The following is a 27487-nucleotide window of genomic DNA, read 5'->3' on the forward strand; positions in this document are numbered from 1 at the left end:
ATGAGTTAAACCTATTCCACAAATTTATTTCTCCCCATTTAACCTCAAAGGGTATTACAAGAACAGTGGCTTTCTTAGAAATTCTTTAATTTGAGGGTGAGAGAGACTCTTATTTCTATTTCTCTTCCTCCACCCCCCCCCAATATTTATGGCCACAATGGCATACTTTGTCCCAAGCCTCTTTCGCTGCTGTTGAGATCCAGCTACTAGAAAGGTGCCTTGGAGACGACTTCTTGACTCTTGCTATGACTTCCAATGACTTTGACCCTTTTCAAAGTTCTTGATAGTTCATTTAATGCGGTGAGGTTGATGAATCATCACATTTACTTTGTCCCACACCAGTTTTGATGTTACCCTACAGTCTTTTCCGGTCTTGAATAATGAAACCAAGCTCATACTTTGGGTGCTCTTTCCCCTAATATCGCAGGGTGTTTAATGTTTAAAAGCATGTGAGGAAAGAGAGCTTTATAAATGGTCCTTGATAAATTAGAGAAGGTGAATTTGTCACAATTTCTGAACAATTTATTTCATTGGAAAATTGTTCATCTCGAGAGAAATTGACATTCTTTTTGGTGAGCCACAAAGCGTGGATAATTCAAGTCTATAAAGTTGATTGCTGTCTTTCTAAACAAAAAGCGCCTAAATATTGGGCTCTGAATTGTTGCAAATGCTTCCTGAAACCAGTTGCGATGGTTACAGAACCTGTTAAAAGGTCTGAAAATAACTTCTTTTTTTAAGCATTGATCTAGCAACATTGCTTCAAAAACCCTCATCAACTGGTACTGTAACAGAAACCAACTCGTATGAAGCACCTCAGCAGGCCAACCTCACTCAGTCACTGGTGTTCACTAATTCCCGACATGATGATCCAATTCCATCGGTGGAAGGAAACTCCAATGCTGTGAATTCCTACTCTCAAAGTCTGGTAAACAAAAAAAAAGTTACTATACGTTTTGTAATGAGTTATTTTTGTTCCCCTTTGTAAATCAGAGCCTCTTAAAAATAAGAGTCCTTTAGACTCTAGGTTCTATTACAGTTGGTTTCTCCTTCAGAACAGGTCTTCTGCAGTACTTGGGTTTTGACCTGTGTTCCACGATTGCGACATTTTCAAAGTGAAGCATGTACCCATTGTGTGGAATCTACAAACTGTGCCACCAAATGAATACTTTCCCTCTCTTCAGTAGGTGCTGCCTTCTGTTTTGTTTTCTCTCCTCTCGGTTTCCTTGGTGTTATTGTCTCTTTATTCTGCTCCCTACTTTCCTCCATTCTGGATACAGATTTTTTTTAAAAAAAGGCTTATAGTTCTGTGGTTACAAAAACATTTCTTATCTGTGTTTTTCTCTTCTAGTCTGTCTAAGAAGCTGGTGGGATTCAAGTGTTGCTGATCCTGTGATGTTAAGTTTCCAATGGTGGATAGCAGCAATGACTTTGTCCTGAGCCAGAGCCATCTTAGAGTGGACTGCTCCATCAGAGGATTTCTTGAAGTGGGCCTGGGACCAGAGGAGAGATTGTCCTTATCGGACACTTCCTTGAAGCCAGGTGCTGCACCCTCAGCAGAGAACCTTAGGATAATTGTCTGGCCCTTGTAATATTAGGGCTTCACCCTCAACTGCTGAGAAGGGGTGATTATTCACAGTCCATAGTTAAGACTTATCCAAGTCCTCAATAAAGCAGGGGTTATGCTCACAGAGCATATTACATAGAAAAAGGGTTGAATAATCCTCCACCTCTTGGCTCCAAAAGGCATACTTCATCCCTCTTCCAAGTTATTTAAATACGTTTCACCCACAAAATATATAGTCTACTCACTCTACAGTATAGTCTGAGAAATGCCTTGAGAGTCTTAAGACGTGATAAGGCACTATATCAAAGCAAGTATTATTATTATTATTACCCGGAGCGTTAAAGGCCACCGAACCTTCAATTCCATTCCTTGTATGGAATAAGCAGACTCCAGCCTGCACCAGGTCTCCCTCCCAACCCGCCCTAACATCGGCTGCCGGGCTTTCAGCCTCTCTGTCCCCACTCTTTGGAATTCCATCCCACAATCCCTTCACCTTGCTCCCTCTCTTGCCTCTTTCAAGGCATGACTCAAGACCATCCTTTTTGACCGTGCCTTCAGCCACCCTCCTACTTCCTCTAACCTCACTCATCCCAACCCTGAACCCCTTGCTAGGGTCCAGATCCCTGACTGTTCAGTGCCTTGGGACGGCTTCCGACGTGTAAGGCGCTTTACAAATGTAATTTTGTTGGTGGTGTTAGATTGGGCTGTTAAAATGTCAGCAAAACAAAGATCTGGATGGGGATTTCACTGAAGAGTCTTATTGTGGTGGCAGCCAATACGTTTGGCCAAAAAGTATGCAAGGGGCTTAAATTTGCACAGATCAAAGTTTCTTTTGGTCGGGTGATTTTCAGTTTAGTCTTCATGAGCTTTTCGTTTTTTCTTTAAATAAGGAGCTTCAGTTTTTCCGCTTCTAGATTGAAGGCTTCCAAATCCCCTCTATTTATTCCTGATTTGATAGAAACAGCCTGCGCATAGAGGTCATTGTATCAGGATATTTTCATCTGGAGAAGTTTGTCTCACTGTCTCCAGGAAATTTATGTAAATTGGCCATCTGGTTATCTGCAATCTCTACAGACACAGCAGCTCTGACTGTTTGCTTGCTTTTGTTGTTTGAGGTTCTGAGAAAGAAGGAAGAGTTAGAAAACATGTCAAATGATTTTGTTTGTACGTTAGGTGATTAGTAAATAAAGATCGGATTGTGTGATCATTTAACATCTGTGACAATGTATAACAGCATCCATTTTGAAAGCTATTTCCGAATCCCTGCCATCGGCAAGCTTAGTTATCTTTTACGTAACGGTCTTCAGTGGTCCAGTTAAGAGTGTGAATAAGTTTGTTGAAACTTTGGTGCATCTTCAATGGAGCTAATGTTTGTATTCTCAAGAAATGTTTGAGCAATCATCTTTACAGTATAAATATCTTAAGATTTCAGCTTGTAAAAGCCTTCTGTTTGAAAATATTCCTCTATGCAATCCAGTATCACAACAGTACACTTGTTTCAGCTTTTCTACTGGATACTCTAGCTTTTCATTTTCCCCCTCCAACCCAATGGGCTTGACCTCTTCATTGGGTTTGTGTGCATTTGACCCAATCGAAAGCAGCCTAAAATTTTGGTACTCTTATTCCATACCCATTTGTCTCCCCCGTTTTCTAAACCCAGCCTTTGGTGAAATGTTTAGCTGAACAAAACGATCGTTGACCCTTTGGCTGCTACTGATTTGCAGGATATTTATACTTCTTTTGGTGGGGGGGCAGTGGAGGCAGATGTTGAAGAAATTTTTTTCAAATTTCTCTGTGGTACACATGTCAAATCCAAGTGCATTTGGAATACCATTTTGGGGAGAAACAAAATTTCTAGTGACTTGCTAGTATGCGCATTTTTGGATTACTGTGCATTTTCTCAGCTGTTAATAATTAGCATCTGATTTTTTTTGTATGGGGCAACCACATTAAACACCCTGTTAGAGTGTGAGTTCGCTTACAACATTGTCTCTTGTGGATCCGCAGTTGCCATTTCCTGCTCCCAGAGCAGACTGGCTGGCATTCTGTGTACTCCATATATAATCGGGAATCCTATAGCTCAGTGGCTAGAGCACTCGCCTCGCAAGTGAGAGACCTGGGTGCGATTCCCAGCAGGGCGAAACTTTGGGCAAGTTTCCTTACTCCACACACCTGATAATAATCCCTCTAGAGAAAAAAACAATAATAAGAATGGTCACATCAATCCACGACTTTGTGGGACACTGCTGTGCGTAATTGGCTACTGCGTTTCGCCCACAAATCTACAGTCAATTCACTTTACAGTATATTCTGTGAAGCGCTTTGCGACGTCTAGAAGACATGAAAAGCACTATATCAAATGCAAGGATTACTATTACAATCCCTTTGCCTTGCTCCCTCCCTTGCCTTATTTAAGGCATGTCTCAAGAACCTTCTCTTTGACCATGCCTTCAGTCACCCACTTGCCGACACAGTCGATCACGCCGTCCCCCTCCACCGCCTTTCCTCCGTCATCCACCTCAGTGGGACCGCACTCGCCTGGTTCGAGTCGTACCTCACAAACCGCCAGCAGTACATCTGCACAAACGGCTTCTCCACCTGCTCTCACCTGGTTACCTGCTGGGTACCCCAAGGATCCAACCTTGGCCCCCTCCTCTTTCTGATCTACATGTTCCCTCTTGGGGATGTCATCCACAGACATTTCCACATGTACGCGGACGACATCCAACTCTCACCTCCTCCACCTACTCGACCTCCCCCTAAAACTCTCCAAACCTGTACGCAACCTAGGTGTCCAGTTCGACCCCCAATTATCCTTCCTCCCCCACATCCGGTCCCTCACCAGCATCACCTTCTTGCACCTCCGACGCATTGCCCGTCTCCGCCAATACCATACCTCTCTCCGAAAGCCTTTGAAACCCTAGCCCATGCCTTTGTCACCTCTCGGCTGGACTATTCTTAACGCCCTCCTCGCCGGCCTGCACTCCACTACCATTCATATAATCCAGATTATTCAAAACTCTGCCGCCCGCATTGTCACCCGCTCCCTGATCACCCCAGTCCTTGCCAGACTGCACTGGCTGCCTGTTCCAGAGAAGATCGACTTCAAGGTCCTCACCCTTGTATTCAAATCCCTCCATTCCTCTGCACCCCCCACCTCTCTGACCTCTCTCCTCAAAACAGTACCCGTTGCCTTTGTTCCTCCGGTCTGGCCTCCCCCGAGTCCTGCGCTCCACCCTCGGCGGCCTTGCCTTCAGCCACTATGCCCCCAGGCTCTGGAATTCCCTTCCTCACTCCCATCAGCTCGCCTCCTCTCTTCCTATTTTCAGGTCTCTGAAGACCTTTCTTTTCAACCGTGCCTTTGGTGACCTTCCTCCCCCTCTGCCTGGCTCGGCCCCGGGACCCGTTACTGTGAAGCGCTCTGAGACGCCATCCGGCATCGAGGGCGCTATATAAATCCAAGTTGTTGTTGCCCCCAACCCTCCCTGCCCTCCAACCCTCCTGATCCTTGGTATGTTTTCCTGACATGAAAGGTGCTATACAAATGTATTCTGATGGTTTGATGGTTCCACACGTATGCAGGCAGCCAGCCAGTCTGCATCAGAAGCTGGAGGTAACATCAGAGACAGCCTAACAACCAGGAAGCTGGCCCGTTATTCAGATTATTATAGAACAAAGTCTAATTTTATGGACTCAAAATACCGCGCTATAATGCAGTTGCCCTATACAAACAGGTGCTTTTAGCCAGTAAAAGGGCAGTGCTGATAACACGTAGTAGGACCTAGAAAGTTTGTTTCTCAGCAATAGCTGAACTAGTGACCTGTATTGGTGTAAAATCTTAAGTAATTCAATGTGCTATGTTTATTTTGGGCATCTTTGTTCTATAATGCGATTTGTGCAAATTCCCATGAAGAGCAAAGTGTTTACTTATCTTATCTGTTCTACATTGATGCATTGAAGTAAATGTGCAACGTTGCGGGAGAAACTGGTTAAGAACTGTTTTAGTAGAACATCTATTATGTGAATATTAGATGTTCCATGACAAAATATTTTCATAAATAAAACTTGAGCTGTAATGTGTGCATGTAGAGTGATTGCAATGGAAAATCAGTATTTCAGGTTTACTGTTAAGTATCTTTGAATAGGATAGTCGAGTCTTCAGTGCTTTGATTTGGCTTTCCAGTTTTGAAATCTTACATGTTTTCTATATTTTTGCAGTCGTCTGTACTTGGTTCTGGGTTTGGAGAACTTGGAACTACAAAGATGGCCAACTCTTCAGGGTCCCAATTACTGGAGCAGTTGAAGTCCTCTGGTTTGGTGCCGCTTGCTGCCCAGAACAATCAACAAAGTAACACTCCTGCCTGGGAAACTAAGTCAACTTTACAGTCAACTGTTCTAAGCCAGTTTGGTCAGTATCAGTAAAATTACTTGACGCTACCCGACGTGAAGGGCACTATATAAATGCAAGTTGTTGTATTATTCACGTGTTGATCGTGGTCCGTAAAATATATGTTATAATTGCACCGGAATAACCCACTTCTATATTAATATGCCCCCATTTTTTAAACAAAATCGGATTCTAGTGCAAGGTAGAACATCCCTTTTCACATTAACTCTTTGAATTCAATAATAATAAGAATCTTTGCATTTGATACAGCACTCTATCATTACCTAAAATGCCAAGTATAGTCTTAGCAAAACCAAAATGTTATTCCTCAAATGTGGTCACAGTTTGCTGAAGGGTGGTGTTGACGAAGCTGTTCAGACCATAGTAATATGATTGGTTATTGCTGGAAAAACACTCTTATTTGTAAGGGAAGTAAACTTGTAGATTTTTTCAAATTGTATAAACTACTTCAAAAATGGTTTCAACTTAATTCAAATGACTCTTAAGGATCAGTGTTGTGTACTAGGCGGATATGAATTGTGTGCCATGAGCTACAGGGTGGGAAAGAAGTTACCAAACCGAATTAAATTGGGGAGTGAGAGACACAAATGAAGATGAAGTGGAAAGGCGGTAATAATAGTACTAGCATTTGTTATGGCACCTTGTCACATTGTTGAGGAGTCTCAAAGTGCTTCACAGAATATATCATAAAGTAGATTGACTTTGTATTTGAGGGCAAATAAATCTTTGAACAAAATTTTCAGATTTTCGCTCAAACCAAATGTTGTTATTCATTTCGATTCCCAGGGCGGTGTAAAACCTTAGACACATTTCCTTACTCCACACGCCTCAGTTTACCTCACAGTAAATTGGAACCCCGTTGTTAGTCGATTGGTGAATCGCTTTCTGGGGATAATAATCCCTCCCTAAAAATAATGATTTGGTCACTCAATCCACAACTATTTATGAGACACTGCTGCGCGCTATTGCTGTGCTTTGCCCACAAAATACAGTCACTACACTTTACAATATTATGTGAGACGTCTCAACTACGCGATAAGGCACTATATCAAATGCAAGCATTATTATTTCTTCCCCGTTCCTAAAAAAAGTTTCATATATTTTCCCAATCTGCAGACTTCAAGACACAGCCTGAACCATCGCCTGTGCTGAGCCAACTGACCCAGAGACAGCAGCAGGCCTCTGTGCAGCCAGTGTTGGATTCCTTCTCCTCCCAAATCAAACTGCAAGACCCTTCTCCTGTTGAGAGCACTGTTACTAAAATGATTCAGCAGCCACCGGTCTCTGCAGACAATCAGATGGCCAATGTCCAACAATCACAGCAAAAACAAGTGAAACCCCAAAAACGGAAGATACCTCCATCTTCTAAAGTAAGTTGTGTTTTACTTAATGTTTGATTTTACCTGGATTCTTACAGAATTTTATCATAATTTTTAGACAGTTTTTCCAGATGTAATGAATGAGTTTAAATGATGGGCCAGCTGATTGCTGTGATGCACCACAGGGCAGAAGAGCAATGTTTTGGTTCACATGATGAGCTAATGATCAGGGGTGCAGAGAAGTGGCTTGTTACTCTGTTGGTTGGGAAATTTGATTCATCTTATCAGCTGCTTCTGCACAGATTATCTGCCTGGCTGGCTCAAGCTTTATTGGTTAAGGCTTGGGAGGGAGTCAGTAAAACCTGTCCACTCTTGGCCGGAGGAAAACAAGGCCTTCCACATACGGAGGATATCCAAAGTCTCTGGACAGTCAAGTACTTGCACCCATGCTCCAGGCTGCAGTCGAGGGGTTTAGAGGGTGAGATGGGTGGAGGAGGTGGGAAGATGACCGAAGACGTGGTCGAAGAGGAAGGTCTTAAGACGGGCCTTGGAGGAGGCAAGGCGGAGGGACTCTGGGATTGAGTTCCAGAGGAACTGTTTAGGACAGAGTAACCAGCGAAAATTGCTTTGGACAGGGGGACCAATGAGAAGAATTGCAGAATTAAAAGATGACAAAAGTAATGGTTGCTCCTAAAGCACTGTCTGGCTTGCTTAGAATACAGGCTGTCTACCCAGAGTGTATTGTAACTTGCAAAAGCCTGCCAATGTGATTTTAAATAGAGCTCAAACTGGCATTTGATCACTGTTGAGTATCCAGGAAACAATGATGTTTAATTCAAGCACATATCTGAACACTTTTATGTGGATAGTCCCATTGGCTGAGTTTCCTGGATAAATTGCAAAACCATTCAAATTGTCTTGTTGAATGATGTATTTTTATCTCTGCCGAGGTTACTTTGACAGTTTTCACCACAAATTCTTCATAGATTTCAATTTCCCTTTCAGATCCCTGCATCTGCTGTTGAAATGCCCGGATCAGCGGATGTCTCGGGATTGAATGTCCAATTTGGAGCCTTGGAATTTGGCTCTGAGCCTTCGCTGCCTGACTTTGGAACCGGAGGCAAAGAGACGATCAGCCAGACGCAAAACCATTTGTTCTCAAACTCTGTGAGGCGAGTACCCAAATCAACAAGCTTTTTGTGCCAGAGTGGGAACCCTAAAGCATTATTGTTTCAATAATTTCCCATGTGTTACATAATACATGAGTTTGTACCTGTAATTCTCGCATAAGTTCCTGATCTCCACTTTATTCTCAATGGATTGTGAATTAGATGCATTTGAGCACTATTGAGTATACAGGAAACGATGATGTTTAAATTCACCCACATATCTGAACACCTTTGTGTGGACAGTCCATTTTCTGAGTTTCTTGATAAATTGCAAAACCATTCAAAGAGGGGGAAAGTGAAAGCACCATCCTCGTCCAGCTCTTTCCAGATCTCAGCAGCGTAACCCAGTGCCTCACGTTCCAGCAGCCAACCATTGACAGTTGATGTCAGTTTACAGGAGGTGTTTTGCACCTGTCAGTAGTGCTCAAATATTCAGGGAGAAGTGTACCACTTCCCTATAGATTTCCAGCAATTGGGAAGCTGGTAATCAATCTCAGCCTAGCATGCCAGGTGCCCTGTGACAGCCTGGTTAGCAAGATTAACAAGTTACTGCCATCTAGCAACCACCCAATGGGGAGGAATTCCCTAAGGCTGGAGCACAGAGTGGTTGAACCCAACCAATAACAAGCAGATTATGTGAACCCAAGCATGCTCTGTTACCGTCACAAGCTGCCCAAGTCTTTTACCCTGCGTGTTGCCTCACAAGAATCTGCGTCTCAGCCTTTTCAATCTCCCTCATAGTAGCACTGAATTGTTTGAGATAGTTCAAAAACTGGAATGAGTTGTGCAGATGCTTTTCAAAATGGGTTATGTTCGTAAATTCGTTTGAACTCAGCATATTTCCTCTTTCTCTCCGCCCCTCCCCCCCAGCCCAGAATCCCGAGCAACTTCTCAACTGGTGTCCCATGTGTGCAGAGGACCAGTTATTAATAGTAGCTTGGTTCGGAGGTGTTACTTCCTACATTGCGAAGGCTTCTCGGGGCCAGGTCTCAGTTGGAGTAAAGAGGCTCCTCTGTTCTAAGTTGAGAGAAAACTCTTGATGAGAAGAACTGCTTCGAGCTACACAGACTCTCCAGGGACTGATATTTATGGCTGGAAACAGCAATTGCTGGAACTTAAAGAATGATTCACTTAAAGAAACGGGTTCTCCATCCTACTGTCAAATTCACCAGGATGATTCCACGGAACTTAATGTGTAGCCTGTTAATGCTAATATCTTCTAGTTGTACATTAGCGCTGTTTTAAAGGCGTCAGAAAAGTGCAGTTTGAATGGGAAAATAACACTGCTCTGCACCCCAACTGTTAATGAGGACACATTGTGGATTTTACTCTAAAATTGAGCATCTTTGCACAACACAAATTTTGTTCGGCATGTACTTTCATGAAATATGTCCTTCATTTCTCTCCCACACACACAATTGTTTTGTTTTGAATTATTTAATTGAGGGAGAATTGCTTGGAAATCATACCCTCTAAGGTTCTTGTTTCTGGTCAGGAAAATCTGTCGTGTAGAACAACTGAATAATGGAATAGAAAATATTGTTGGAGCAAAAAGAAAATCTAAAGCATGTTTTGTTTAATGTAGATTGTCACTTTAGTACAAATGTTTCTTATTCCCAGGGGCTTGGGGTTCAATTCTACTGCAGATAGTTGGCTGTTAAAGGTATCCAGTATAGTTTGGGAAAATTCATGCATTTGCATTTTATATTTGATTATCACGTCGTTGAGATGTCTCAAAGCGATTCACAGAATATACTGTAAACTTAATTGACTGTAATGTTTTGTGGGCGAAATGCTTAGAAATCTGTGCTTAGAAAACAAACGTGCCTAAGTTGTGATTACACCCAGAAGCATTCTTCTGTAAATTGGCTGAGTGAATTATTTGAAATCCATCTTTGTTTTTATCTGCAGTGACTCTTTGTCGCAGTCTTTATCAATATCCAATACAGTTCAAGAATCGACGCATTCTTCCTCTGTGATCAGCTCCTCCAGTTTGACAACTGCTCAGAGCACTGCTGTGACCCCAACATATGATCAGAATTCAGTGCATAGAATACCTTACCAGAACTCCTTGGTTACATCGCCTCAGAAGGAACCACCTTTACAGGTGACTGTGAAAGTAAGCGCTTTAAACTTCAAACTGAGTTTGTCTTATTGGTCTTACAAGACCATTTCATTTATATACTGCGGTTCATGTCGAGAGGGTATCTCACGCGCTTAGCAACCTTACTGGGGTCGGGGGGAATTGGTGTTTCGGAGGGACATAAGATAAACTGAAAGCACTGTCTGAGGCAGGCTTTGAAGTCGAGGCAGGCTTTGCAAGTGGGAGAAAGGAGGAATTCTGGAGGGAGTTCCAGGTAGTGGGGGCAGAACGGATGAAAAAACAGGAAGTAAAGGGGAAGTAAAGCTTTGTAAGTACAGACTTGGTTGGACTGATAGACAATTAAATTGGTCGAAAGATCTTTCATTTGTAGATTGACGATTGCTTAAAAAATAGCAGATGTTTTCTTATGTCTTCATAATCCTAGACCCTCTTGGCAATCCACATGCAAGAACAGCTGCCATTTGGCAACCCACATCTTGAAGTCAGATTTGACAGGAATTGAGGTTCAGCCCCTATCTTTCACTGTGTCATTGCTGGAATTTTTAACATCAGACTTCCATAGATATCAGTGCCATGATATTCCATATGGAGGTTTCTGAGGTCATTTGGCTCTGGATTATTTGGAAGAAGGCAATAGAAGTGACCAGGGCTCTGTCTCTCTCCTTGTCCTCCTGAACTTCTCCGCCGCGTTCGACACAGTCGATCACGCCATCCTCCTCCACCGCCTTTCCTCCGTCATCCACCTCAGTGGGACCGAACTCGCCTGGTTCAAATCTAACCTCACAAACCGCCAGAAGTACATCTGCACAAACGGCTTTTCCTCCCGCTCTCACCCAGTCACCTGCAGGATACCCCAAGGATCCATCCTTGGCCCCCTTCTCTTTCTGATCTACATGCTCCCTCTTGGGGATGTCATCCGCAGACATGGGGTGCATTTCCACATGTATGCAGACGACACTCAACTCTATTTTTCCACCTCACTTTGCGACCCCCGTATCTCAGGAGCTGGATGAGTGCAAATTTCCTTCAGCTGAACGTTACCAAGACGGAAGCCATACTCTTTGACTCTCGTCAACGTCTAGAATCTCACGGTTCTCACCTCCTCCACTTACCTGACCTCCCCCTAAAACTCTCCGAACCCATACGCAACTTAGGCGTCAGGTTCGACGCCCAATTATCCTTCCTCCCCCACATCTGGTCCCTCACCAGCATCACTGTCTTACACCTCCAACACATCGCCCATCGCCCAATACCTCTCTCCGAAAGCCGCAGAAACCCTGGTCCATGTCTTTGTCACCTTTCGGCTGGACTATTCAAATGCCCTCCTCGCCGGCCTCCACTCCACTACCATCCATATAATCCAGATTATTCAAAACTCTGCCGCCCGCATTCTCACCCGCACCACATTCTCACTCCGCTCCCTGGTCATCCCAATCCTTGCCAGACTGCACTGGTTGCCTGTTCCAGAGAGGATCGACTTCAAGATCCTCACCCTTGTCTTCAAATCCCTCCACTCCTCTGCACCCCCCTACCTCTCTGACCTCTCTCCTCAAAACAATGCTCATTGTCTTCGTTCCTCCGGGTCTGGCTTCCTCCTTGTCCCCCGAGTCCTCCACTCCACCCTTGGTGGCCTTGCCTTCAGCGACTATGCCCTGAGGCTCTGGAATTCCCTTCCTCACTCCCTTCTCCTCGCCTCCTCTCTTCCCATTTTCAGGTCTCTGCTGAGGACCTTTCTTTTCGACCGCGTCTTTGGTGACCTTCCTCCCCATCCCCCTGGCTTGGTCCCGGGATCCGTTACTGTGATGCGCTCTGAGACGCCGTCCGGCGTGGAGGGCGCTATATAAATCCACGTTGTTGTTGTACTGGAGTTTGTATACATTTGAACACAAGTAAACCAATTAATTCCAAATATTGGACCCTACTTTTAACTTGTGGCTGGTCATTTTGCTTTCCAGCTCTGCAGTATTTCCTTTATGTAACCATTTGCTAAATATAAAATCCTCACAAATTGAATTAGTCTTTCTTGCAATTAGCGTGGGCAGGGTCTTTGACTGAAGCTGAAAACTAATTTGCCACTAAATTTATAGCTTAATTCTGAGGTCTGGGAAAATGAAATAAGTCATTGGAATAATTAAGCCGCCTTAATTGTTGGAAGAGAGCTGGGATCTTTAACCTGTGCGGTTTTAAATGTATATTTTGTTTTCAGAATGGCTACAATGGGCACAACAGGACACAACAGACTTTTGAAAGTAAGTAGATGTGTTCATCAAAAAACACATACTTTGATTGTGCCATGTAATTGAAATTCAAGCCGGGTAGATAAATTTATTGGGACACCGGAAGGAAGAAAAGATATCAAGAATTGTTGATGAACAAGCCCCTTCAGTCCATTAGATCTCATCCTTCTAAAGTACTCTCCCTATAATCCTCCCATATCATCTGTTTCTTAAATATCTAATGTTTCGGCCTTTACTACCCTTCCTGGTAACCAATCCTGCCCTCTGTGTGAAGACAAGTTCTGGGGCTTATTTTAATATTGTCTTTCGAGGGCATCCACCATTTCTCCAAGGTTGAAGAGCTCTCAGTTATCTTACTGTGACTTACTGTAGTAACGAGAGTATAAATTTGAGGATTAGGATCAGAAGAAAAAAGGGAGAGATCAGCAATATGTTTAATTAGTGTTAGAAAAATAATTGAGGGAAAAATCTTGCATGTTCTGGGGAGGGAATGTGATCTGAATAGATGGCTCCAGTGGAAGTTATCACCAGTCCAGGCACGTATGTATAACATTGTGAAATGTTACCTTTTTTTCAGCTTCTACATGTCCACCAATAAAATCTGAGTCGCCACCTTTACCAAACGTGGCCTCATTGTCCAGTAGTGTGTCTGCTGCTTCCTCACTTCTGCCTTCAGTGTCCCAGCACTCTGCTGGCTTGTCCAGCTTGAATCAGACCAATGAATTGTCCAGCAGCGCTCTCTCACAACTCAGCAGGTACGTAACCAATGAAAGATGTACTAAATATTCAAAATTGTACCTCCTGTTCACTTTCCTTTTAGAGTATGCAGAACTCCTTGCACTGCTAAGTGGTGCAAGTTGAGCCAATCTACACAGCCTACTGTAGAATTCTGTCGCCTCTTGTTAAAATGGCAATAATGGCACAGTAAGCCAAAAGGTGACAAAACATGAATAATTGCCACAATGACACAAATGATCAAGTATCCAGCCCAGCCTGTGGGCTAAAACTGGGGCTAAAACTTTTACCACTTATGCAGGAGTGGAGGAGTCATCCCGGGCTACCTTTGATCCTAACAGCTCACTTAATCACCATTATCAAAATCCTTGTTGCTTCATGTTGCTTGCTTGCTTCTCAGCCAGACTATGAAGCGACTTGAAGGCAATAATACTTACAAATGTATACAGATCTTGCATATGTGTTTGCCGTCAGTAAGGTTGTCCTTGTGCGATCAGATTTTCAGTCAGTATGGCACCATATATGTTAACTAGGTTAAGCACAGTATTACAGTTTTAAAAGACTAGTTTTTCTTTGAGAAACACTTTAATTGGCAAAATTGAGCAAAACATCAGCATATTTATTTTGTAAAAGATAATTATAGCAATTGAGTGCTTGCATTGGGGAGGGGAGTGTGACATATTTTCCTATTTGTTGATCAAATCCATGTAACCTTACACTTTAAATAACAATGAAAGTTGCATTAGTCCTGTCAGAAAGGATATATTCTAATTAGACAATTTGTTTTGCTGGCAACATTGACTTCCTTGCCAATGCTGAAAGATTCAGCATTTACAACAAGAGTCCATGCAGCTAATAACTAATTAGTTTAAAGATAAATGTAGGGAAGACAAAGTCATAGTGAGCATAGAGGGAAAGCAGCTAAACAGTGGATAGATTAACCATTGCATATAAAAGCGCACTCATTATTTTTGCAGTTTATGTTCCTGGACTTGCCTGGGGTGTCTTTGGGGGAGGAGAGAGAGCAAAAAACGGGATATGCTGGAGAAGTATTATAAATAGTGGTTCAGTGCCTCCCCAGGGATAAGAAATTCATTGCCCTGGGCAACATTCTGCATTCAGTCTTCCAAGTAGCTGTTATTGACGGATCTTAAAAGAAGGCTGGCTTTTTTTTTCCCCCAATTATTTGTTTGGGGGGCTGGAAATGGTTTATTGGGAGAGAGAGAATGCAATGTTTTTCAATTGTTTTTAAGAAAAAATCAGGGTTTATGAAATGGCTTAAGATGTTTTCTATATTGAGGCCCTCTGTGGTGCTGGTTTTATTACAGCTACGTAGTTTTGCCCACAAAATACAGTCAATCTACTTTACAGTATAACCTGTGAAGCGCTTTAAGACATCTCAAAGTTGTGATGATGTGCTATAATCAAATGCAAGGATTATTATAGTGATCAGGCATGGAAACAGGTCATTGGGTTTATTAACATGAGCCAGCCCCACTCTTCCTGTTCCCTTCTTCCTTATGTATCATATGAGGTGAATTTACAATCTAAGTGTAAATATTCTTTGCCAAGTTAGACCTCCTGTGCATCCTGACCCCACCACTTCATTAGCCACTACTTTGCAAACCTCTAGAACTGCCTGCCTCAATCTCTCTGCCTTGCCCTTTCTTTACCAGTTTTCAGACGACACCGCACAACTTTCCGCCTGACCTGTGCCTGTGCCTTACACTTTAAATAATAAATGAAAGTTGTATAACATCTGCCAGAAAAGATGCAACAACAACAAGATTCCATTTATAGAGCGCCTTTCACATCGGGAGGACGTCCCAAGGCGCTGGGATACATCCTAATTAAACAACTTAATTTGTTTTGCTGATAACATTGACTTCCTTGCCAATGTTGAAATGAAGCCAGCCTTTCTCCCTGGCATGGCATCAAACTGCATCATTGTTCAACGCTCGTATAAATAGTGGTGATTATTGTGATTTAGTTTTAACCAATTTTGTCTTGCAACAAATTTTTGTTTAGTTCCTTGTCCAATCATCAAAGCAGCAGCCTGTCCTCTGCCTCCTCCCTAACCTCAAGCACTTCACATGCAGTAAGTACGTTAATGTTTCAAGCTAAACTATGCCATTGATTAAAAGTGCTCTTCGGACATCATTTTCAACCTTATATTTTTCTTTGTTGGAATAAGGATGTTTAATGATTGATTTCTCTCACGACATTTCACTGTTGATAACCTTAAAAAAAGTATTGATGCATAACGTGGCTTATAGGCATACATGCTGAAATACCTTTTTTTAATGACGTTGACACACCACGATTACAATGTTTCATGCTAGCTATTTCACTTTGCCTATTAAGCTTTCAGTGAGTTTGTGTCACCGCTAATTCAGCACTGCAATGCTGTCCTGCTCCTGTGATTTTGTCTGACAGCACACAAGCGTCGACAGCAGTTTGCAGACTTCTCCAACCTTCTCGACCGCTTCGACATCTACTCCAGCGACCACATTGTCAGTTAATGTCTCCAACAGTCTACATACTGCAAACAGCCTCGGGCTGAGTGTGGCCAGTGTGTCTGTGCCAACTGCTACCACAAGGGCAACACCTCTTGTGTCTTCAGGTAGAAAACCATCTCCTTTCTAATTGTCTATAGAAGGAGGATTTTGTGAAAATGAAGATAATCCAGTTTATGAAATGCTTTAATACTTGGAAAAGTATAGTCAACCCTCACTATATTATTTGGATAAAGATGATAACGTTGTTACTTTGATCTGACCAAACTTGCAGTTGGAGAATCCCCTTAATACAGGCAATATTTTAAGTGATTTACATTTGTTAAATTTCATAATAATTGCTCATTGGTACTTTTAAACCTATAATTAAAAATCTTTAGGTTGAACTAATGAGGCAGCTGTGGATAGGCTTAGTGTGTAAGCAGATGCTGTGGATTTAAATTGTACCAGTTGTTGTTCAGAAATTGTTTCTAAGCAGCAAGTCACTGCTTAGAAAGGAATGATTCATATCATGCTTGGAGCACCAAAATTAATTCTGCAAAAGAAACTAAACCGTGTATAAATATCTTTTGCACTTTGAGGAAATGTTCGGGTGGGAGGTGTGTGTGTGGGGGGGAAAACAGCAACTTGCGTTTTAGACACCGTTGAATAATGCAGCTCATTTCTCATTGCAGGAAAGGCTCCACCAAATCTTCCTCAAGGTGTCCCCCCACTCTTACATAATCAGTACATTGTTGGACCAGGAGGACTGCTGCCTGCATACCCAGTAAGGGTGATGACGTTTCTTCAGTCACAGTCAAGTTATCAACACTAATTTGTGGATGGAAATTGTGTGATTAAATTTGTCGGCATTCATAAGCTTTGTGTTGCTTTACTTAGTAAACGCGTGTAACTTGTAGGGATTGATGATAAATTGTAGTGCAGCCTTTTCAGTGGTTAAGTCCACCGCCAGAAGCGAGTACGAAATCTCCATCTTTTGTTTAACCATCACCTCTCTTTAATACCTTTAGAACTGTTACTGACCAAATCTGACCAGCTCTATGAAACTAAGGACTAGCTCCCAAATCCCTCCACCTCGCTCCCTCTCCATTTTCCAAATCTGTCTCTCATCTCAAGCTCCACTCTGTCTCTGTAAAGAGCTTTGAGATGTTCTGCTTGAAAGCCCCTATCGAAGCATGAATTGTTATTGTTCATTAGTCAGGTGCCCTCATTAGTTGTTTCAAATGGGGAGAGAGAGACTGAAAAATAGCCAGAATAGTAACTGGTTACTAAGGAGACCACAAAGTGAGGTTGAACTGCCTCTCTTTGGAGGGATTGTGATGTGGTTTCTTTTTTCCTTATTCAATAGATCTACGGATATGATGACCTCCAGATGCTTCAGTCCAGACTTCCTATGGTAGGTACACTTATGAATGTTTCATTCATTAAGCAATTCACGTCTAGGCTGACATTCCAGTACAGTGCTGGAGATGTGCTGCTTTTGTTGGAGGTGCCGTCCTTCAGATGAGACATTAACAATAACAAGAAGATTACATTTGTATAGCGCCTTTCACGTCGTGAGGACGTCCCAAGGCGCTGGACAGAGTACAGCATTTCATATTCGAGCTGGGGTTGGGGGCGGAAGGGAGGGGAGGCGAAGAGGGGTGGCCGATGGCATGGTCGAAGAGGAGGGTCTTGAGGCGGGACTTGAAGGTGGCTAAGGAGGGAGTGAGGCGGAGTGACTGGGGGATATAATTCCAGAGGTTGGGGATAGAGTGGCTGAAGGCTCTCCCGCCTTTGGTGGGGTGGGTGGGCCGGGGGACGTGGAGCAGCCAGAGCCGGCTGAGTGGAGGGAACGGGCGGGTTGGTAGGGGGTTAGGAGGTCGCAGAGGTAGGGTGGGGCGAGGCCATGGAGGGCTTTGTATGTGAGGACCAGGATCTTGAACTGGATCCTCTGAAGGATAGGGAGCCAGTGGAGTCAGGGGAGATGGGGTCACGGAGTTTGGTGAGGGAGAGGACGGGGCTGCCGAGTTCTGGATTATCTGCAGCCTGTGGAGGGAGGAGTTGGGAAGGCTGACAAGCAGGGGGTTTGCATAGTCGAGCCTGGAGGTGATGAAGGCATGAACAAGAGTTTCAGGGACCTGAGGGGTGAGGTAGTGGCGGAGTCGGGTGATGTTACGGAGGTGAGGGAAGGCAGAGCGGGTCATGACTTGAAAGTGGGGGAGAAAAGACAGTTGAGGGTCGAACAAGACACCTGGGTTCCTGACTGGCTTGGTGAGATGTAGTGTGCAAGCATGGAGGTTGATGTTGCCAGAGCCTCAATTGCAGAGGCGCTGGCGCGAGCCAATCAGGAGGGCCTCAGTCTTGTTCACATTCAACTGTAGGAAATTTGCCCTCATCCAGGACTTGATATCTGACAGGCAGTATGTCAGGACAGCAGTGGTCCTGGAGTTGAGGGTGGAGGCAGAAAGATAGATAGAGTTGGGTGTCATCTGCATACATATGCATGTACCCATGTCTGCGGATGATGTCACCATTAAACAAGCAACAACTGTCCTGCCTGTCTGTCCGGGTGGATGTTAAAGATTCCATAGTACTATTCAAAAAAACAAAGGGTATTTCTCCTAGTATCCTGGCCAGCAATCTGCCAAATAAAATTGGTCACTCACTCCATGCCTGTTAGTGGGAAATTGCTGTACACAAATTGGGTGCTTGCTGCACTTTCCCACAAAATATCTATGGCCACAACACTTTACAGTATATCTTGTGAAGCGCTTTGAGATGTCTCGATAAGGTGCTATATCAAATGCAAGAATTATTATTAATTTGGATAAGGCAGTAATGTTTACACGAATGAAGTTGCCCACTTTTTTATGTTAAAACTCTTGCGCATTTTCAACTAAACTATCAAAGAGAGAGAGAGTGTGTGCCTTACTGTGGATGTCTACCACGCCCTCAGAAACCTGTTTTCTAATTTTCGTCTCCAGATTTGATTGGCAATTAAGAACTTAATTGTACACGTTGTCTTTCGCCCCCATAGTAACAGTATGCATGGTTCTTACAATATAATTGCATTTCTGTTCATTTTCATTCAACCAATGCATTGAATCACAGATTTATTTTCTTATGCTGCATTTCCACTGCTTTCCATGTTTTGCTGCCTTGCTGCGGGCCACAGGATATGATGCCTTGGTGTTGCAAACCTCTCATTGGGGGTTTGCTCGTCATGTGGGGCTCTTCCAGGGCAGATTTCATTCAATCAATACTTAGATCTGAAGCCCTTGTAGCTCATTTATCACAACTTAACTAATCATTTCACTTTATCAGTCGCTTTTATGGTTCACAGACTGATATCCAATATTAAGTGCCTATTATTTCTACATTTTAAAGAATGAGTTTTAAACTAACTTCAAACTGCACTAACGATTTGTTTCTGGTTTACAAAGTCAGACTGTGTAATCTTAATTTTGAAGACTCAATGGTTTCTGTTTAACATCATTATTGACTCACAAACTCGCAAAAGCTGCACATCCATAGCTTGACCTGATTTCTTTCTCCCAATGTTTTCAGGATTATTATGGAATGGCATTTCCTGCTCCAGCTGCAACACTCGCAGGCAGAGATGGGAGTCTGGCAAACAACCCCTACTCAGGTGTGTGAATGCTAGATTTGTAAGCGTCAACCTATTGTATATAAGTGAATATATGCCTTCAAAAGAACTGAAGCAGTTTGGCCCGTCTAGCTAGTGTCTTCCGCGTGTCCTGTACAAGCCTTTCTGCAGACCAGGTCCACCTAGCCAGTCGTGGACTCTAGCACCTAATTCTCAAAACATAAAGTTCTGCAGAAAGCACCTCTTTGATCCCAAAAGGATTCATTTTTCATTTGTTGTTTACCTGGTGTCACTTCAGAGTTAGATTGCTTTTGTTAAAACAAATCCTGCTAGCTTTTCTTAAACTATTGATCATTTGTTTGACTTAATGAAATCAAGGCCGTGTTTTATCAAACCCGACGCTGTTTCACTGCAGTTTAAGTGAGGTGCTGGGCAGATGAATACAATACATTTCACTTGTCAACATTTGTTAGACACCCGACTGACCAAATACAAAGCTTCAGACAACTTCCAGCTGTGAATTAGTCTGATCTCTGTAGCGTTGAACTTTAAACCATGTATGATCTTTGTTTCAGGTGATCTAACAAAGTTTGGGCGGGGTGACACTGCCTCACCTGCTCCAGCTACAACCTTAGCCCAGCCTCAACAAAACCAGACCCAGGCTCATCACACCACACAACAGGCCTTCTTGAACCCAGCTTTGCCACCAGGCTACAGTTACACAGGATTACCATACTACACTGGTGTGCCTGGAGTGCCCAGCACATTCCAGTATGGACCTGCCATGTTCGTAAGTAGTTTGTACTTTCTTCAGAAGAATGATCCATCACAGTAGAGATTGCAGTATTGATATAGATATCTTGTTCAGATTTGTCAGCTTGGACCAGTCAAGCCACACTCTCGCCTCGTGAGAAGGTTGTGAGTTCATGCCCCGTATGGAAGTCTTACAATCTAGAGGCTGACACTTCAAGTCTTTGGGGAAAAAAAGAGTTTTTCACCAGTGTCCTGGCTGACAATTCCCCAAATAAAATTGGTGATTCACTTTATTGCTGTTTGTGGGACATTGCTGTGAGCAAATTGACTGCCACAAAACAGTCACTACACTTAACAGTAAACCCTGTGAAGCACTTTTGAGCTATCCTCTCGCTGTGAAAGGTGCTGCACCAAATTTAAGGATTTTTTCATTTATCTTGTACTAAGTTAAATGTTCCAAATCAGCTAATTTCTTCCATGTTGAAATCAAAGGCAATGCAGCAGAATTTGTTTAAAATCTTGCTTTAATTTTGTTAAATGCTTTCAGCTTAAAGAAATGTGATCACATGTGTGACTCATTTTTCCCTGACGCGTTTCCTCTGCAAGATCTTCAATTGAATTGTCTGTTTAGAGATTTAAGTTTAATCTTAAAGATTGGTTTGTGCGTTCTCTGTCTCTGTGAAAGCAGCTCTGTGCGCAGGAAGCCTGGGGCTGGAAATGCTTTCACGGTCTTTAAGACCATTTTCTTAACATTTTAAATCATGCCGAATTTGGGGAAATTCTTCGATGCAGAAATAGTAGCCGTAATTTGGAAGCTGAATTTCAACAGTACGCTTAAGCGCTCTGAGACGCTATATAAATACTTGTTGTGGTACAAAAAACACTTGTAAATTAGCTTCCAAATTAAGACTGAATGATTGTATATTTGAAGGCAATTGTTCTGAGGCTAACTTAAGGCCATGAGAAAACTCGGGCCTATAATCGTAAGTGAAGATATGCTAAATATTTTCTATGATTCAAAAAAAACTGTTTCTGCACTTTCTGCCGCTCTATTAAACATCCTTTGGCGCTATATGAAAAAGTATTATTATTATTATCATCATTATTATTGTCCTGTTTTACCTAACTTTAATTCCCTTCTACAGGTTTTACCTAACTTTAATTCCCTTCTACAGGTGCCTCCAGCATCTGCCAAGCAGCATGGTGTGAACATGAACACAGCTTCAACCCCCTTTCAGCAGGCCGGTGGCTATGGACAACATGGCTACGGTACAGGTATTAAATTCCGCAGAGTAACATCTCAAAACTTGTCGAATCAGCAAAGAGCCATAAAGTTATTGCTTCTGTCTGGAATTCGAGAGTAATGTGTAGTCTGTTCAGAAATGTTGGTTTACACCTTGATAAGCTTGTCTGTCTGGATGTGATAGCTTTGTTCAGTTAGCTTAGATGTGGGTAAATATTGCCTGTGTACACCTCTTCTATTTCTCCAAACATATTATAGAAATCTGCAGAAGCCATGTAGAATTATTGTACTGATGCCTTTTTAATTGATAGTAGGGAAATTGTTTCATTTCCCACTTTTCCTTTTTCTGCTTAATGATGGCCTAATGACTAGGAGGTAATGTCAGAGTAAACAGATCTGGACTGTTAATATTCCTTGAATTGTCTAATTGCATAGCTGTAAAACGAGGGTCTAAAGAGGTTTCATCTCCTCCCATCTCAGAGTGTGGACAGCTCAATGGGTAAATGAACTGTCAAGATTAGGATTAGCAAAAGCCTAGATTCAGTTGCTTGTCTGAGCTCAGTTAGCTGATCACTCGTAGCGAAAGTTTGTTACTCCTGACCATATTACCCTGAGCTAGGAAAGGAAATTGATCAGATCCTTTGGGCAGAAACGAAGTCAGTCAGTGGACTGGTTCCTGCATTGATTAATTTCTAGTGACATCCCCACCCTCTCTGTTGGAAAGTACATGTCAAGTGAAGATTAGTTTATACTCAGCTGGGATAATTCGTTGGTCAGTCGTCAAACAGCCTGCTGACCCCCGCGCCCCCTTTGTCCAGGCTCATGACAAGGTACCGGAAAGTTGTTAGTGTTCATGGAATTCAGTTTGCCTTCAGAACTAGTGGGTGGGGAAGAGAGAGAGAAAGAACAGCGTGCTGCAGTAAAGATGAAGGGCTTGCCTCTGTTTTTGATCGGCAGGTTATGATGATTTAAACCAAGGAGGTGGAGCTGGTGATTACAGCAAAGGTGGCTATAGTGGGTCTACTCAAGCACAAACCAAATCAGCTGGGCCAGGGAAAGGTAAGGCTTCTGCACCTGTGCTGTTCAGGCTCCTTCTGGATCAGGAACGACCTGGTGCCACCCATTCTTTTGAGGCGAGGGGAGATGACTTGAGAAATCTAAATGATCATTAAACCGTGTTTTGAACAGCAGATTTTGCATTGGGGGTAATAATCACTTTAAATAAATGATAACAATAATTTGGTCACTCAATCCACAATTGTTTGTGGGACACTGTTGTGCGCAATTGGCCGCCGCGTTTCACCCACAAGATATATGGTCAATCCACTTTTATGGTATATTCTCTGAAGCGCTTTGAGACGTCTCGGAGACGTGATAAGGCGCTATGTCAAATGCAAGGATTATTATAGATTAGCTAGATATTTAAAGGGTGTGCTGTAAGAATGTTTGTAAAATCACTTTTTTTAAGATCTTAAATTGTTATTCTATTGATCTAAATCTAAACAGTCTAGAAAACTGTAGTGTAAAACATTATTGTTCCCAGGATATTGTAATACTGGCTTGCCTTGTGTCTTCCAATATCATTGCTTGCTGCTGTGAAAGCTGTTAAGAAAAGGAATATATTTACACGTATTTCTTCCTTTTCCCCTGCCCCACCCTCTGATGGGTCTATGGTAAGTGTATTGTGTGTTTATCACTGAGCAACAAGGTTCAGTTTTGTGCTGAGTTAGCTAATCTCACTTGGGAGTTGCCAATAAGGATGGGAGCTACAATTTCTCTTGGCCTGTTTAGCCTAAGGAGGGAGCAGCTGCCTAATATACTGTTCCTAATAGCTCTCCATCTACTCAAAGCTTGTGGGTGTGAGAATGTCTCCCCTTGGTCTCTGTTCTCATTAGTGGTGGTCATTTTAATACGTCCCTTTGAGACTTTTGCTGATTTCAAACAGTAAGGTGGGGTGGGAGGGGAGTAAAGAGACCATTAAAATACAAACAAAGATTTATGGCACTGAAATTTATTCTCTTACACCTCCATTTTTCCCATACCATTCACTAGCCAATAAATGGAGTGGGGCATTCTCACCAGGATCTAGCAGTCATGGTGTGTAACTCGATCCTGGAATGGAATAAATGCTGCCTTGCCACCGCTTCCTCAAGTGAGGTTGTGGAGACCCTGTTCATAGATTATAGATTTATATAAGAATGTTGGCAGCTCCCATTTAATCTGCATTTTAATGGAACTATAGTAAGTGAGGGATCACAATGCAGAGGGTGGTGGTGCTGTGGAGGGGGTTGGGGGGGTCGGTGAGAGAAGAATTGTCCTGGCATAAAAATACCGAAATAGAAATGCTCAAAAAAATCCCATTCTTGTCTCCTTGCCCTGATTTTTAGGTATCATTGATTAATGTTTTTTTCATCACTGCAGTGATTTAATCCGTCTTTTATATTTCAGGTGTCTCGGTCACCTCCACAAACGCTGGTGTACCTGATATCACTGGCTCAGTCTACAACAAGGCTCAGGTGAATGGATTTTGAATTTAAATTCATGCAAGTAAATCTGTCAGTGATGTTGAGAGGGATAAGTCACATGGTTTTATTGTGCAATCATTTGACATAAATATATTTTTAAAAAAAGAAAAGATTATATCAAGTTTTATCAACCTAGATTTACTATGGTTAATAATGAAGAAAATAAAGAAGGTACATCAAGTTGCTTGTAGTTGTGTACATTTCTGTAATCGTTAGAAACAACAAATTACGTTTTCATAGTGCCTTTTATGACGGGAGGACATCCCAAGGCGCTGCACAGTCAAGGATTTGGACCCGAGTTCGGGTTGGGAGTAGGAGGATGACTGAAGGTGCAGTCAAAGAGAAGGATCTTGAGATGGGATTTGAAGAAGGCAATGGAGGGTGTGAAGCAAAGGCACTGTGGGATGGAGTTCCAAAGGGCAGGGGCAGAGAGGCTGAAAGCCTGACCACCTATGGTGGGGCATGCAGGGCAGGGGGCCATGGAGCAGGCCAGAGCCTGCTGAGTGAGGGAAGCGGACAGGTCGGTATGGAATAGTCTTATCGCTACAGAATCTAAGACTAAATACAAAGATCAATGCAAATTGCCTTTTTCTGAACCATTATCGATGTGTGTAAAGTGCATCACTCTTTATTTGCTCTCTGTCTCCACAGTCCTTTGACAAGCAGGGATTTCATGCTGGGACACCGGCTGCGTTTAACCTGCCTTCGGCATTGGCCGGCACAGGCCCTCTGAACCCCGCTGCTGCCCCAGGCTACGCCCCAGCACCTTTCTTACACATTGTGCCAGCTCACCAGCAACCTCACTCTCAGCTGCTGCATCATCACCTGCAGCAGGATGGACAGGTAAATACTATCCACTAACCATTGCAAAAAAAAATCTGAGAAACCGGACAACGTCTTAATTTAGTCCAATCATGTTTACCTAAGTAGGAACTCCTCCAAAAACAATAGAGTAATAATAATAATAATTTGGTCCCTCAATCCACGACCCTTTGTGGGACACTGTTGTGCACAATTGGCTGCCAAGTTTCAACCACAAAATATACAGTCGATTCGCTTTAGAGCATATCGCTTTGAGACGTCTCAACGGCGTGTTAAGGCGCAATATTAAATGCAAGGGTTATTAATATATTCCAAAGGGGTCAAAGCATCATTTTTGTTTTTCACGTTGTCGCATTCTCGGTTGCTAACTGGTGCCCTTTGATTTTCAGGGCGGTTCTGGACAGCGTAATCAGCAGAGCAGCATACAGCAGAAGTCTCAGGCTAACAAACCCAACTATGGCAGCTCTCCTTACTGGGGGAATTAAACAATTTTGGGACCCACTGTTAGTAACAAGAAGAAAAAAGGATAACCGTGGTCAGCCAAATGTCTGTGTGGGGGGAAAAAATTAACACATCTTAAATGTGACAGTGGCCCGCTTTTGATTTGCTGTCGTATGTAATATATTTATGTATGTATTTGTATATGTAATGGTAGAGCCTAGATGTGGTTTCTGCATTTGAAGCCTATTTCTTTGTAGGGGAAGATTAATAAACTCTCCATCAGCAACAATTCATATTTGTTTGAGCTCTGTGGGCTTTACAATTGGACCGTGTTTGGCAGTATTGAAAGTGGAGGTTGGTTCCGTTTCAGGTTATTTTGTTTGTCATTGGGGTGACAGACCTGAGGAAAAGAAAGAAAAACTCTAGCAATCCAGGTTCTGTAACTTTTTTTAAAAAAAATTCCAATGTTACAATTCATTTTTGCATCAAATACCAAATGTGGGACATTGTCATTTTCAAGCTATTCATTGAAGATTCTGCGAATGATTTGCAAAGAAATATGTTCTGGTCATAAACATAAACTGGTCAACTTTTGTTTAAAAAAAATCATTGTCCTGACGAGAGCCCTCTCTGTGTATTTATTTGTGACGGTCTTTTACAATTACAAAATGAATGCGTAGGAACCAATGCGTAGGGATTGGTGTAACTTTGATCTTGGTATGCTTCCTTCCTTGGCCTGTGGTAATAGAGAATTAGTGGGTGGGAGAATGTCACTGAGTTCTAGGTGATGATTTTATTGTAGTTCTATAGTGTATTCGTTAGAGCACTTGACTCGCAACCCAGAGGACCTGGGTTCAATTCCCCAGGTCAAAATCTTAGGCAAGTTTTTTTTTTACTTCCCACACCTCTGTTTAGTTGATTGGCAGATTGCTTTTCTGGGTGTAATGATCCCTTCAAAATAAAAAAATTTAAAATAATTTGGTCACTCAATCTACGACTGTTTGTGGGACACTGCTGGGTGCAATTGGCTGCCGCGTTTATCCCACAAAATAGTCATGTATTTGATACAATGATAAGGCGCTGTATCAAATGCAAGGATTATTGTTGACAGGAAGTATCTATTTAATACCCTGCACCAGTATAGTTAATTTTTAGACGTTTTAATTTCCTTTGAACCTAGGCGTATCCCAATAAACATTCCAAGTGGTTGAACAGTGCTATAGGATGTGTGCGGGGATGTGGGTGTAGTTTACTTTAGATCCTGGTAGCCGTGGTTTGTTGTCCATTGGCATTCACTGAAGACATTTTTTCTCTGCTTTATTGCTTTGAAGTCCATTGTTTGGTACCATCACGCGACTGCTGCTTCCTCATCAGATTGTGTGTGACTGTGTATGAGTGAGATCATGTTCGGGGATCATGGGGTTTAAAGGTTCTGGGTTCAGATGACTATGACTGAGCCCACTGAACCCATCACTCTTTCAAGACCATTTAAAATCAGTACAATGCTTAATAGTATCCTGCTTTAGAGTTGAACTGGTTCTGAGGAGACATACCTGACAAAGATGGGCATATCTGCAGTAATCCACTCAGACTTTGAGAGATTGATGTATCAACCTTGTGAACCAAAGCTGCAGAGGTCAGGATAGAGCTTGCTGGATAAGCACTTTGCTATGCTCATTTATTGCCATTTATATAGTGTCTGCCAAGTGATGTTTTCTAATTGGTTTCATCGTATCTTTAGAGATGGCTGGTGTATTTGTCTTGTCCAAGTCGAACTCAGTTTAGACCCCGTCCATTTAGATCTGTTTTAGAGTATTTTCCCACACACTCGGTCTCTTACAGAAGTTCTTTATCCCTGAAGATACTTTAGCCTTTTGGGCTGCAGTCGGTGTTTTAGTAAGAAAATAACAAACTTCCTATTTTATAGCATGTGTCAAAGCCTTTAGAGTAATTACTATCATATGTAGTGACTGATTTTTGTTGGGAAAAGATAAGTTATTGTGATTCCAGAGCTACCTTTATTCACAGTTTGGAGAATGGTAGTGATGCTCCAAGTGTCCTG

General features: G+C 42.5%; 1 protein-coding gene and 2 non-coding genes across 16 annotated transcripts in view; all 3 read left to right on the forward strand.

Annotated features, from left to right (window-relative positions):
* Positions 1–25714, forward strand: part of ubap2a (ubiquitin associated protein 2a) — a 59262-nt gene extending 33548 nt beyond the window's left edge. For 8 of the 14 annotated variants that reach the window (XM_042335691.1, XM_042335688.1, XM_042335694.1 and 5 more), the window contains 18 exons: positions 739–925; positions 5783–5972; positions 7089–7342; positions 8297–8463; positions 10372–10579; positions 12771–12813; positions 13379–13556; positions 15565–15634; positions 15973–16159; positions 16727–16818; positions 17401–17448; positions 19602–19683; positions 20217–20431; positions 21540–21669; positions 22595–22696; positions 24086–24153; positions 24814–25005; positions 25374–25714. In XM_042335691.1, coding sequence (XP_042191625.1) covers positions 739–925; positions 5783–5972; positions 7089–7342; positions 8297–8463; positions 10372–10579; positions 12771–12813; positions 13379–13556; positions 15565–15634; positions 15973–16159; positions 16727–16818; positions 17401–17448; positions 19602–19683; positions 20217–20431; positions 21540–21669; positions 22595–22696; positions 24086–24153; positions 24814–25005; positions 25374–25469 — 2509 coding nt within the window. In that variant the 3' untranslated portion in view covers positions 25470–25714. The remainder of the gene's footprint in view (positions 1–738; positions 926–5782; positions 5973–7088; positions 7343–8296; positions 8464–10371; positions 10580–12770; positions 12814–13378; positions 13557–15564; positions 15635–15972; positions 16160–16726; positions 16819–17400; positions 17449–19601; positions 19684–20216; positions 20432–21539; positions 21670–22594; positions 22697–24085; positions 24154–24813; positions 25006–25373) is intronic. The other 6 variants (XM_042335705.1, XM_042335732.1, XM_042335702.1 and 3 more) reach the window with 5 other exon arrangements.
* LOC121850803 lies at positions 8103–8184 on the forward strand. The gene has a single exon (XR_006085777.1). It is a non-coding gene; the product is annotated as a small nucleolar RNA SNORD121A (small nucleolar RNA).
* Positions 8645–8725, forward strand: LOC121850804. Its single transcript, XR_006085779.1, has one exon. It is a non-coding gene; the product is annotated as a small nucleolar RNA SNORD121A (small nucleolar RNA).
* Positions 25715–27487: the final 1773 nt, after the last annotated feature.

This window comes from Callorhinchus milii, unplaced genomic scaffold (genome assembly GCF_018977255.1).
Source record: "Callorhinchus milii isolate IMCB2004 unplaced genomic scaffold, IMCB_Cmil_1.0 Scaffold1, whole genome shotgun sequence".
Classification (NCBI taxonomy): Eukaryota; Metazoa; Chordata; class Chondrichthyes; order Chimaeriformes; family Callorhinchidae; genus Callorhinchus; species Callorhinchus milii.